Source organism: Neopsephotus bourkii, unplaced genomic scaffold, assembly GCF_033783945.1.
Source record: "Neopsephotus bourkii isolate Nb327-2 ecotype Australia unplaced genomic scaffold, CSIRO-AGI_Nbou_v1 NB_1820, whole genome shotgun sequence".
NCBI classification, from domain to species: Eukaryota; Metazoa; Chordata; class Aves; order Psittaciformes; family Psittacidae; genus Neopsephotus; species Neopsephotus bourkii.
In genome coordinates, this window is record NW_026902293.1 from 6,622,680 (window position 1) to 6,634,517 (window position 11,838).

Below are 11,838 nucleotides of genomic sequence, written 5' to 3' on the forward strand. Positions count from 1 at the left end.
AGGGGAACAGCACAGGAGTTCCTTTCCACTTCTCAGTTCCCTCAGCAACTCGCTTTCATCACACTCCCATGTGTTTTTTCCATGAGAGAGAACAATTGCCAGCTATTGTGTGTAAGGTATTGTGAGGATCAGAGGCACTTAGCTATGGTATGTAGGGGTATTAGTGGGCATTAAAATACTTCAAATTTGCCAAATGCTCTCAGATTTGATATCTGTGCTTATCTACATGAACAGTTGGTTTATGCAGCTTTCAGGATGTGATGTCCTAGTAGCTGCAGCATACTGCATCTTGGATCGCATGCAGCATACTGCATGCTTGGATTTCTTTACTGATTTCAATTTCCTTGTTACCCACATCACTCCCATCTTATTTTACACTGTTGTTACACAGTAATATAAGCACATACCATCACCTTTACCTGGCCAGGAGAAATGACTATTACCTGCAGCACTGCAACACACACCTGGGGTTAACAGTTTGGACTTGATGATCTCAAAGGTCTTTTCCAACCTAGTTGGTTGCATGATTTTGGAGGAGGTAAAATCTTGATCCAGTATTTAAAAAAGTCTCCAAAGAGTCCAGCAAAAACCTTAAAGAAGGTCTGGTCAAGTTCTTTGCCTGCATTTGGTTATTTAAGGTGAGATGAGGCACACTTCTGAAAAGGCTTTGGAAGAACACAAAGTGGGGTAGAAAATGAAAGGAACATGCCCAACTGCCACCTAAGGTGGAGGTAGGTGAGCTGGAGTAAAAAGATCTTAGTAGTGGTTTTTAAAGAATAAATGAGAGAGATGCTTTTTGTCCTAAGAAACCTTGACCTGCTAATGGATAGCCATCTCCTTCATAGCATTCCTAAGAGAAGAAGATTGCTGCATTTGGTCAAAACCAACCACCAAAGTCCACCTGTTCCCGTACCCTGCTATGGAAAACTGTCAAAACACAACTACCCAAGGAAGAGTATTTCCACTAAGTACTGTCCCAACCTACAGTTAGTTTCAATGCAGTGATCTCCTGGGCTGGATGTCCTTTCAGTAGCATACCTGGCAACTCTCCCTTCCACAGACCAAGCCTGGACATGAATTTTCTTTAATACTACACTACACTCCCATTTGTAACATATGTACTTTTAAAACCAAGAGAAGTATAAGTGTCTACAGGAAGACCATAGGTTGCATCTAATGTAGACAACCTAGGAAAAGCTCAGAGCTCCCAAGCATGGGTGCAAGCTTTGCCCAGGTCCTGACTTTTTATGTCTTCCCTTACTCCCCATGTTTTCTGCCCTCTTCCACCTGCAGAGGCCAGACAGGAACCCAGAACACTATTTCACATCCTTCAGCAAGGATTCCCACAGGACTCACACTTGTGAAGAAGTTTCTTTTCAACCTGGTTTCTGCTAGATTAGTTTTATATCTCCTGCTTGTAACTAGAAGAAACAGGGCACAAGTTATCTCTATCCACTACCTCCATGTCACTCAAAGGTTGTAGACATCTGTTAGGCCTTAAATTATTTCTATTAGAGACCAGAGTCCTAGCACTTAAGCCATTCCATGCATTTGGTTATCCTTGTTGCCCCTGTCTGAACCTCTGGTAATGGCCTCCTGCAAAATCCACTTCAGTATATCACATATACTCTGCCCAAACCCTGATGTGTCCCCTCCCCTTGCCTGTCTCCCTTAGAACCTTTGGACAGAGCACGCAAGTGGGAGAAGGAAAAATGTGTGAGTATAGTTTTGAATTTGCTGCAGGGTAGCTGGTTAGCAGGGTCTTCTAGAGGTGAAGGCAGTAGCTCCCAGCTCCTTTTGAGGTCCTGCAGGCACAAGAGCACAGAGGCTGATTGAACTCCCGCATGTTCTGTGAGACAGCCAAAGGCAAATACACCTGCTCTGCAGTGAACTCAGTGGGCATGAGAGCTCCTGCCTCCTTGCTGAGACGTCCCAACTATTTGTTGACTTCCTGAAGGTATCTGGAATGCATTTGCATAAAGATGTATCCATATGGCACGCCTGGCCTGCTCTGGACACAGTTTGGAGAGGTTGGTTTGGAGAAACATGTGCAATACCAATTAATTGTCTTGGGTTGGAGTCCTCAGCTAAAGAGCTGCAATTGCTCTGTACCTCCTAGTGCTGGCCTCAGTTTGTGAGAAATATTTTCCATTGCTTTTTTTGTTCTTTTTTTTTTTCCTTTCTCTCAGCTTTTTTGCCCTAATTCTATTTATGCCTTTCCCCTATATGTTACAGCCTCATAGAAGTGACTAGGATTGACACACATTTCTTAGCACAGAATGAAGTCAGGTGGCTGGGACACCCCTTTTATTGCCTTTCTCAAAAAGAAAAACCCACCCCAAACCCTACCAAAATATTTTTCCCTTTAGGTGATGATGAGGCTCAGGAGTGATGGCAATACCCACTCAAGTGTTCCTACTCTATTGCACACACAGAGGGAATTAAATGATTCTGCCCAAGACATTGGGCTGATGACAGATGCCTCAGAAGGACAAGATGTAGTCATAATTCTGAAGGAACCTTCATCCTGGTGCAAACAATTTTTTTCACCATCTCTTATTGACACAAATAATGCCAGGATAGTAGGAATGGAAAAGATTAGTAGAGTGGGAAAAAGATCAGGCTATTTTTCCAGTTTGTGTTACACATGTGGTACACATTCTGGTTTCTGTTACAAATGTGACCGCATTTTCAGCAAGGCTTGTAAATATATCTTGGCCCCCTACTACAATTGCTTATTGACCAAGAGTTTTTATAATGAACTCTAGCCTTTTATTTTTTATTATTATTTTCTTTTTTAGTAGTGATTTTTGTTGTGCTTGCCGAAAGCAAGATGGAAGCTGATGAGACACCTTGTTTTTCGGGACTAGACTCTATGCAAAATCTTCTAGGACGGGGATAAACAGGGAGAGTTTGGGTGTATCCTTCACACGTCACTTGGGGCACATAAAATGATTCAACAAGAAAATGATTTTTAAAACTTGTAACAGAGCTGGTGATTCACATGCTTAGCAAAGGTCAAATACATGAATCTGCATGCATTGTTCTTCTGTTTTAATCAACTGGATTACAGATGGACAATCTCACTTAAATGTAGAGGATATTAAAATGTGTATTTTGACATCTTGTACCTTGATCAATAGATAGCTTACGTAACTAATATTCAGAAAAAGTCGTGTACCAGCACTGGGAATGTGTTACTCATCTCGATGTCATCTCCAAATAAACTCAATACAGTCCTGACTTTAAAACAATTGGGTCTTATCAAGACCATGATTGTACAATGGGCTCCAGACAGAGCAGTGCTGCTGCATGAACCTTATGCCATGGCTTTGAAGAACAGTTCAGTGTTCTGCCCCATTCCTTTCTGCGCTGCCAGGAGAGCTCCCGAGTGTGGTGGTCACTTTGGTTTCACACAGCTAGGATAGACACCGGGACAAGAGGAGCTAACTGGACATGGTGGAACAGCTGTCAAATGTTTAACTACTTTCTGTCACTAATTGTGACCCAGGGGTGAATGGCTTCATATCACGTTACCACACACTTTAAGCTCAAGGCATGTTTCGGGGTTTCCTAAGCTTCATTTAAGTAGTGGAATTTCCATGCCTGGCTTGGCTATTTTAATATAATAAAAAGAATAATACAGTTCCTACTTCCACAGGGAGGTGTGCTTCTCCGGAGGAATTTGATGGTCAGTCTGAATGAATCTTATAGTGTCTGTGAAAAGAGAGCTTCTAATGCCCCTATGTATGATTGTCTTTTCATTTGCATCACAAAGCTCTCTATTTTGTTAAATACTTGCTAAAACCAAAGTGTTTAAGCCAGGCAAAAAGAACATACACTTTGGAGGCAAAGCCTAGCACTGATACCACAGTTTGCCTTTTATTACTGCTTAGTTCCGTCTTTCTAACACACATTTGTACTTCAAATGAAAACAAAAGTAAAGTTAAAAAAAGGCTAGTTTGAAACACATGTAAAAGTCTTCACTTGCTTACAGTAAGGTAAGTCAGGTTCCCTTATTGGTTGCACTGTTTATGTATTCAGTAAGACCGCACATTGTTCAACTTTAAAAAAAAAAAAAAACCACACGAAAATTGTCCCCTCAAGGAAAATACAAATGTTCATTCATTTCGGAGCACGGTGAAGCCTCTGTGCTGTACAACCACAATGTCTCTTTCTACAAGGACACTAAAACTTTCCTCCCCCAGTGTAGCATCCTTCCGATTACTATAAGAGACAGCACCTTTTGCAAGAAAGCGCCGGAGCATGCCATAGCTGCATGGAAACCAGCAAACCAACCTCGCAGCAGAACCCGTCTGTACAAGCCGGTTCTTGGGACAAGTCAGCGGAAGGAGCGCGGCCGCGGAGCTACTGCCGCCCCTCCGGGCCGGTAAGGGACGGCGGGCGGACGGACGGACAGACTTACCCGGCGTAACGGCCGCCGTGGCCGCGGAGCGGCAGCGCAGCCTGGAGGCAGAGCAGACAAAGGGGCAGGAGCGTGGAGGGGCGCCCGCGGAGCTGCATCGTGCGGGGACCCGCTGCTCCCGAGACCAACACCACCACCACCGGTGCCGCCGCGCCCGGCCCAGGTGTCTGGTGCCGCTCACACAAAGCCGGCTCGGAGGCGGGGGCCGGGAGGAGCGGGGAGGTCGGAGGTGTCGCTGGTGCCAGCGGCGAGAGAAAAGAGTCGGAGGGGGAACGGCGACGGCGGCGGGACGGGGCGGGGAGGGAGGGCGGACGGGAGGTGCGGGGGGTGCGCGGCCCCGCAGCCGCTGCCTGTCCCGGGTGTGGGCCGGGGGCTGGCAAGGGGAGGGCTGCAGCCAGCAGCCCCCCGTGGGCACGGCGGCTGCGGAAAGAGGGGTGCGAGGGGTGGGCTGCACCCGCAGGTGCTGCGCCCAGTGAGCGCAGCGGTGAGCGGCGTCGGGGGATTACCGCTGTGATTTTCCCTGTTGGGGGAGTGAGTTGAGTCCGGTGGGATGCCTGCATAAAGCACAAGCGGTGGAGAGCTCCATTAGGAACCACGAGGGGAGGAGAAAGTGGGATTTCAAGTTACCAGTGTTGCAAAAAGTCTTGGGCCTGAGTAGTGGGATAGGGGACAAGAGGCTGATACAATAAAATAAAAACTAAGCTTTATTTTTATTTATTTATTTTTTAACTGAGTGTTTGCTACCTCTTTTCTACACTGGTGGGAGTGAAAGAGCCACATAAAGATAAGTCACTGGAGCACTGGGAATAGCAAGGAAAATGGGAAGAGTTTTGTTGCAAGTAATAGTATTTTATGGAAAACACCTGGAGTACTGTTAAAGTAGATAAAATATGCCAACATGGCATAAACTGATAGCCCCTTCGATACTCTTAGGTTGACTTTCATTACAAGAAGCAAAAAGTGCTTAAACCTAACTGGTTCTCAGCCTCTCAGAGTAATAATGAGTGGCTGCAGACAAATAAAACCGCTGACAGTTGAATGTGTGTGAGAACTTCTGTAAATCCCTGTTAATGCTTCAGAGACATGGGGAGCTTTTCAAAAAGGACTGTATTAAACCTTGCACACTACATATTCTATGGCTGAAAGGCAAATGAACATTTTTCTTTGTCTCTGTTTCCATACTGGCTCTAAATCTGACACTAATTTTATGATAAGAGTCTGGAGATGGAAAAGACTTGGTCCAGGGCAGGAATATTCTGTTCGGTTACTGGCGCTCTCACCTTTGAGCTGCCTGTCCCCTGTAGCATTCTGTGCTTAAAATCTTGAATTCATTTCTTCTGAGTCTCTGCAGAGGTGAATTTATGTGTGTGCTTATACACGGATGTGCATTCAGCATGAGATGTTGTTCGTCTCTTCTTGAAAACACTTCCCATTTACGGTAGGAAATACCCAAAGCCTTTTCTGCAAATCTTCAGTCTTGTAACAAATGCACCTTTAACTTTACAGGCACCTACTTAATAGAGCCTCTACTGTTTGTTCAGAGGTGATTTCAAAGGTAAAACCAGCTGTTCTGAAAAGAAGTAAGTGACTTTTGGAGGGTATGATTGTGGTATTGGAACAGAAAACAGTGCTTTATTTCACATACTGTTCCTGGTTACTTTTCTTGCTATGTGTCCTTGCTACACCTGAAGTGTATTGGGTAATACATCAATTATTAAAAAGTTTTCAAAATGTAGTTTGGCTATTATTCTAAAATATTTGCTTTGAGGATAAAAACCTGGTTTTATTGGGGTTAGGAAGAATTTTACTATTGGCTTCTGTTTGCAAAATGGTTTGGCTACTCTTCTAGAATTATTGCTTCCAAGAGGCCAAAAAAAAGTTTTCCTCTTAGAGTTAGGCAGAATTTTATTATGTGCTTCTGTGGCTCTAGATTCCAGTCTCAAATCCTGCCTTTCTGCAGCATTCACTGAAAGTAAAATACAAGAAGATATGAGAAAGAAATGGGAGTTCAAGCACCAAAACTAAATAGTGAAGATAAGTAACAGAGTGTGGAATAAGGACTCAAAGAAATATCTTGCTGTCTTTGCTAGTATGTCCTACTTCTGCATGTTTAAAACTAATTTAAAAATAATTAAAAATCACACCTTTAGAGCTGTGGAGAATCTGGAGAGACAAATAGCTCAAAAATATCATAAAGGGCTTTAACAGGGGTAGGGGTAGTGAGGGGGGTACAGATGTCTCATTCTCTCTTTGATCCATCAGTAGGTGATGGGGCAGACTGGGTGGAGGGCTGTAACTCTGACATGCTGGCAGCTAGGAAGGGATTAAAATGCTGTAGTTCAACTTGAAGTTACACATGTGGTGAGTCTACTTTCCTGACAAGACGTGGCTATAAAACTTGCACCCAGCTAAGCAAAGGATTTGTGAGAAAGAAGGTAGGAGTTTTCTTTTCCTTCACTTCTTGCAGCTGAAAAGAGGAATTGCCAACATCAAGGATTTTAATGTGCAGCTTTGACTTGGAGGTGATGAGAGACTGTGAAGGGACAGGAAAAAAAAAACTGAGATAGGGTTTCTTCCTTAATAAAACAAGATGTGGGGTTTATCACAGCATCCCACACTTTACAAGGAACACAGGCTGCTGAAACAGAGGCAATTCTACATGGCATGGAAACAAGAAAGGCTTCCTGTAAAGTGAGTGGGCAGGCAGCCTACATTTGCCACATGAACTTGAGAACATGCCATTTATTGAGAAGTCTGTAATTACACAGAAGAACAGAAAAAAGGGAATAGCTTCTTTTAAGTGCATTTTATACCTTTGAGCTGTCCCAACTCTCACCTTATAGAGTCATAGAATAGTTTGGGTTGGAAGGGACTTTCAAAGGTCATCTAATCCACTCCTCCAGCAGTGAGCAGGGACATCTTGAAATAGATCAAGTTGCCCAGAACCACATCCAGCCTGGCCTTGAATGTCTCCAGGGATGGTGCATCCACCACCTCTCTGGGCAACCTGTTCTGCCCTTCATGAGAAGGATGCATCAGCTTGAATAAACAATCCGTGCTGTACATTTGTTAAAGCCATAATGGTTCAGAAACAGGAGTTAAAGCAATGTTCATGTTGTTCTAGTTTAAATCATACTGGTCAAAAATAAACTGGAGTAAGTGTGTTCATGTTGGGATTTGCACTGCTATATCTAGTTTAAAAAGACTGAAGGTGATTGAGTGCATTTTCCTTTTCAAGATCTGCTCTCCATTTCTTTTAACTCACACGGAGACCTTGACAGTAAAGGACAGTAAAAGTGGCCCTGCTGATTCTGTTAGCTTAAGTTGAGGGTCTAAGAGAACATGAAAGCAGTATAATCCATGCATGAGTGCCAAAGCCTCATATATAACTTTAACCACTCTGTGTAGTGAGAGGAGTGTTCCTGTAGCAAGAGAGTAGTACTCATAGGTTGTGCTGAGCTTTGTACTGTCAGGGACAAGCTGCTATTGGTACCTGAGCTAGCCTAAACTTAGCTGGGGTATCAGGCTGCTACAGACATGTCTGTGCTTCTCTATGTAGGTTTGCTACCTTTTCTTGCATCCTTCCCTGTCCCTGACCCTGCCTCCTTTAAGTTTCTTCAACCTCACAGTCAGCCTGCTAGCACAGCTATGTGGTTGTAGAATCATTGAATGGTTTGGACGGAACCATAAAACCATTCATTCCAACCCCCTGCCATGGGCAGGGACACCTTCGACTAGACCAGGCTGCTCAAACCCCATGCAATCTGGCCTTGAGCACTGCCAGGGATGGGGCAGTCACAGCCTCTCTGGGCAGCCTGTTCCAGTCGCACCACCCTCATAGTGAAGAATTTCTTCCTTATAGCTAATCTAAATCTAACCATTTTCAGTTTAAAGCCATTACCCCTTGTCCTATCACTACTTGCTCTTATAAAAAGTCCACCTCCAGCTTTCAGAAGGTACTTCTTTCTGAGTCTCCTGATAATTGGTACTTGGGAAGATGTCACCATCACCCTGCCCTCACTGCAGCTAAGTCGTGGCAGCACAGGAAAGAGTAAATGGTAACTGGTTTTGTAACAGTGAACCAGTTCTGAACATTGCCTTGCAGGGTATTCAGATGTAATTAGCTTTCTCAAGTGAATGACACATGTCTTCAAAAGGGATGAGTTTTGCAATTAAGAACTTTGACATTCTGTCATAAGCTTACTTGTGGGTGCTGCATTACTACAACTGAGTCATTTTATTTGGACTTGTGTCAACAGCACTGAACTGTTATAAAATGTTTCAATTAAGTGAAAGAATGGAACTCTTGAAGTATTTCTGTCTTCTGCTATTATCCTGTTATTCTGCAGGAGGATAGAGGATAGGAACACAGGTTAAATATTCTTTCCTATTTTGTAGAAATGCGAGACATTTAAATATGTGTATGCTTTAAAAGGAGCTAAAGGAGATTAGATGTGTAACAGACAAATCATCAACAGATCAACCCCCACCCCCCCAGGAGTCCTTAGAAACCATATTGATTGATAACCTCAGATGACAGTATTACAAACTTGATGAGTTCTGTTCCTTAGCATGGTTTTAATCTTGGAAAGGCTGTTACACTTAGGTTCATGCCTTTCTTTATACATACGGAATTTCTCATTAAAGCTAACCATGGGAGGAAAAAAAATATTCTTTGAAGGATCTCTGGCAGGCAACATTGTGAGGGAAAGCTTGTTCTGTCTTGAGAGTCTGCCTTAAGATATGCATGGTCGCTTGGATTTAAACTTTTGGCCAAGAGCTGTGAAATAAAGCATTGCTCATGACAATTCCCTACACATTTTCTTTTTCTAACTGTATAGAAGTGGATAAACCACCTGCAGTGTGACTTTGTCTCAGATGTTTCTTTACCCCTGCTAACACTTAAAGAGAAACATAAAAAAACGTTTCCTGTAGCTGAACCTACAGGATTTTGATTTGAGTCAAAATAACGTCTTTCATTAGGGATGAGATTTCTCTAGCTTTTCTGTTGTGATGAAAATTGCAGACTGGGAACTATGAGGATGGCAATTTAGAAACTTCTTGCACCTCCTACACAAATCATGTGTGTTTACTTTCTGTACAAATGGTTTGTGTCTAGTAACACATTCAACTTGTATTGCACATTCCTCCAGCCCTCTCTCAATTTCTATACTTTGCAGTAATCAAAGATCTCGGCCTTCCTCTAACTTCATGTAACCAGTAACCAGTATTTTGGAGTTGTTTCACGGATGGGGATACTAAGATACAGGGGAGGCTGAACATTTGTGCCAGGAAGAAGAGCAAGTCCTTGGCAACAGTAAGTATAGCATTTGTGTCTCCTGACAATAACCACTGGAACATATGCCATTAGTGAATTTGTACTAGGTCGTATTTTTAATCTAAAAGGCAAATACGTTTATTCCCAGAGCCAAACTTGTCTGAGCATACTCAAGCTTAGATACAGTTTCACTTCTTTTGCTACAAGGGGAGTGGCACCTTGTCATGATTTAAGCCCAGCTGGCAACCCAGACACCATGCAGCCATTTGCTCACTCCCCCTGCTTCTTCCCCCTGCTCCCAGAGGGATGGGGAGGAGAACCTACAGAATGCAACTCCCACAGGTTGAGATAAGAGCAGTCCAGTAACCAAGGTATAACACAAATCACTGCTGCTGCCACCAATAATAATTATGATAAGGGAAATAACAAGGGAAGAGAATACAACCACTCACCACCCGACCGATACCCACCCCGACTGAGCTGTGGTCTAGCCCTTCCGGGTAACTGCCCCCAGTTTATATACTGGGCATGACGTGCTGTGGCATGGAATACCCCTTTGGCTAGTTTGGGTCAGGTGTTCTGTCTCTGTTTCCTCCCGGCTTCCCCTCCTCTGTGCCAGAGCATGAGGCTCAGAAAGTCCTTGGTCAGAGTAAACATTACTGAGCAGTAACTAAAAACATCAGTGTTATCAGCACTGTTCCCAGGCTGAAAGTAAAAAACACAGCACTGCACCAGCTACTAAGAAGGAGAAAAAATGACTGCTACTGCTGAACCCAGGACACATATTCACAGTGAAAGATTATGTTCAGTATCTAGTTTTAATATACATATTATTTGCAGTCATTGGATACCCAATAATGACTTTTTATAATGTTGAGAAGAAAGAACAAATAATAACAATATTTATTTTGAAACATGGCGAGAATCTATGTGAATTCTGAACTGCTGAACTGAGTTTGTAACTGCTCTATAGCAGCTACTGCACACAAAACATGACATGTGCTGAGTTTTTATTTATACCAACTACCATTTACCATGTATGCACATATGAAAATGTTTAGGAGGAAAGGTACCTTTGAAAGAGTAAGTTCAGTACAATAGTGTGCTGTGCAACTCCCCACACAACTCCCAGTTGCAGACATTCTGCAGTGGACTATCGTTACATCTTCAGCTTGGAGAAGAGGAGACTGAGGGGTGACCTCATCAGTGTTTACAAGTATGTAACAGGTGGGTGTCAGGATGATGGAGCTAGGCTTTTTTCAGTGATATCCAGTGATAGGACAAGGGGCAATGGGTGTAAACTGGAGCATAGGAGGTTCCATGTTAACATCAGGAAGAACTTCTTTACTGTGAGAGTGACAGAGCACTGGAACAGGTTGCCCGGGGGGGGTTGTGGAGTCTCCCACATTGGAGATATTCAAGGCCCGCCTGGACAAGTTCCTGTGTGATGTACTCTAGGTTACCCTGCTCTTGCAGGGGGGTTGGACTAGATGATCTCTTGAGGTCCCTTCCAACGCTTGGGATTCTGTGATTCTGTGATCTTCTGGGAGGAAAGTGAACATTATATGGAATATCATTCTGGAGGAAACAACCGAGTTGTTAATTTATCTGTCAGCTGCACTGGCATGAAAAGTGTCTTTCCTCCTCCTCCCTTTCTTACCCTTAACATTGCCTGACAATTATCAGGTCATTTTACCATCTGTGCCTGGAATGATATTTTGATTGTCCTTCTTCAAATCTGGATGCCTTAATAGCCTAAAACTGTATATAATTAGGTAGCATGTACTTCAGAGATTTATGCAAGTTGAATACTGAAAAATGCTGAAAAGACTGAAAAATGAGAATGATAAAAACAATGGTATTGCAGGATTCTGTTGTTCCAGTTCTGAAACATCAAAAAGCCAGGGAGTAAAGTCTAGATCTGGTGAAATATGTCAGAGAAGAGAGCAGAACAGAGGAGGAAAATAATATTTAATGCAAGCATCCTTGTGTCTTACAAGCAGGCAGCATTACAGTGAGACAATACCACCTCTCTGTTGTCAGCTTTTCCAACAAACTGGACGCATGTGAGCTTGGCCATAGGAAATATTTTCAGTTGGGAGATGATAGAGAACTGCAGTATCCTGAGGGTCCT

The 11,838-nt window shown here is 43.3% G+C and overlaps 1 protein-coding gene across 1 annotated transcript in view; it reads right to left on the reverse strand.

The window, feature by feature from the left end:
- Positions 1 to 4,601, reverse strand: part of CPA6 (carboxypeptidase A6) — an 85,969-nt gene extending 81,368 nt beyond the window's left edge. The window contains exon 1 of the mRNA XM_061342884.1: positions 4,427 to 4,601. Within this exon, the coding sequence (XP_061198868.1) occupies positions 4,427 to 4,524 (98 nt within the window). The 5' untranslated portion in view covers positions 4,525 to 4,601. The remainder of the gene's footprint in view (positions 1 to 4,426) is intronic.
- Between the last annotated feature and the right edge of the window lie 7,237 nt (positions 4,602 to 11,838).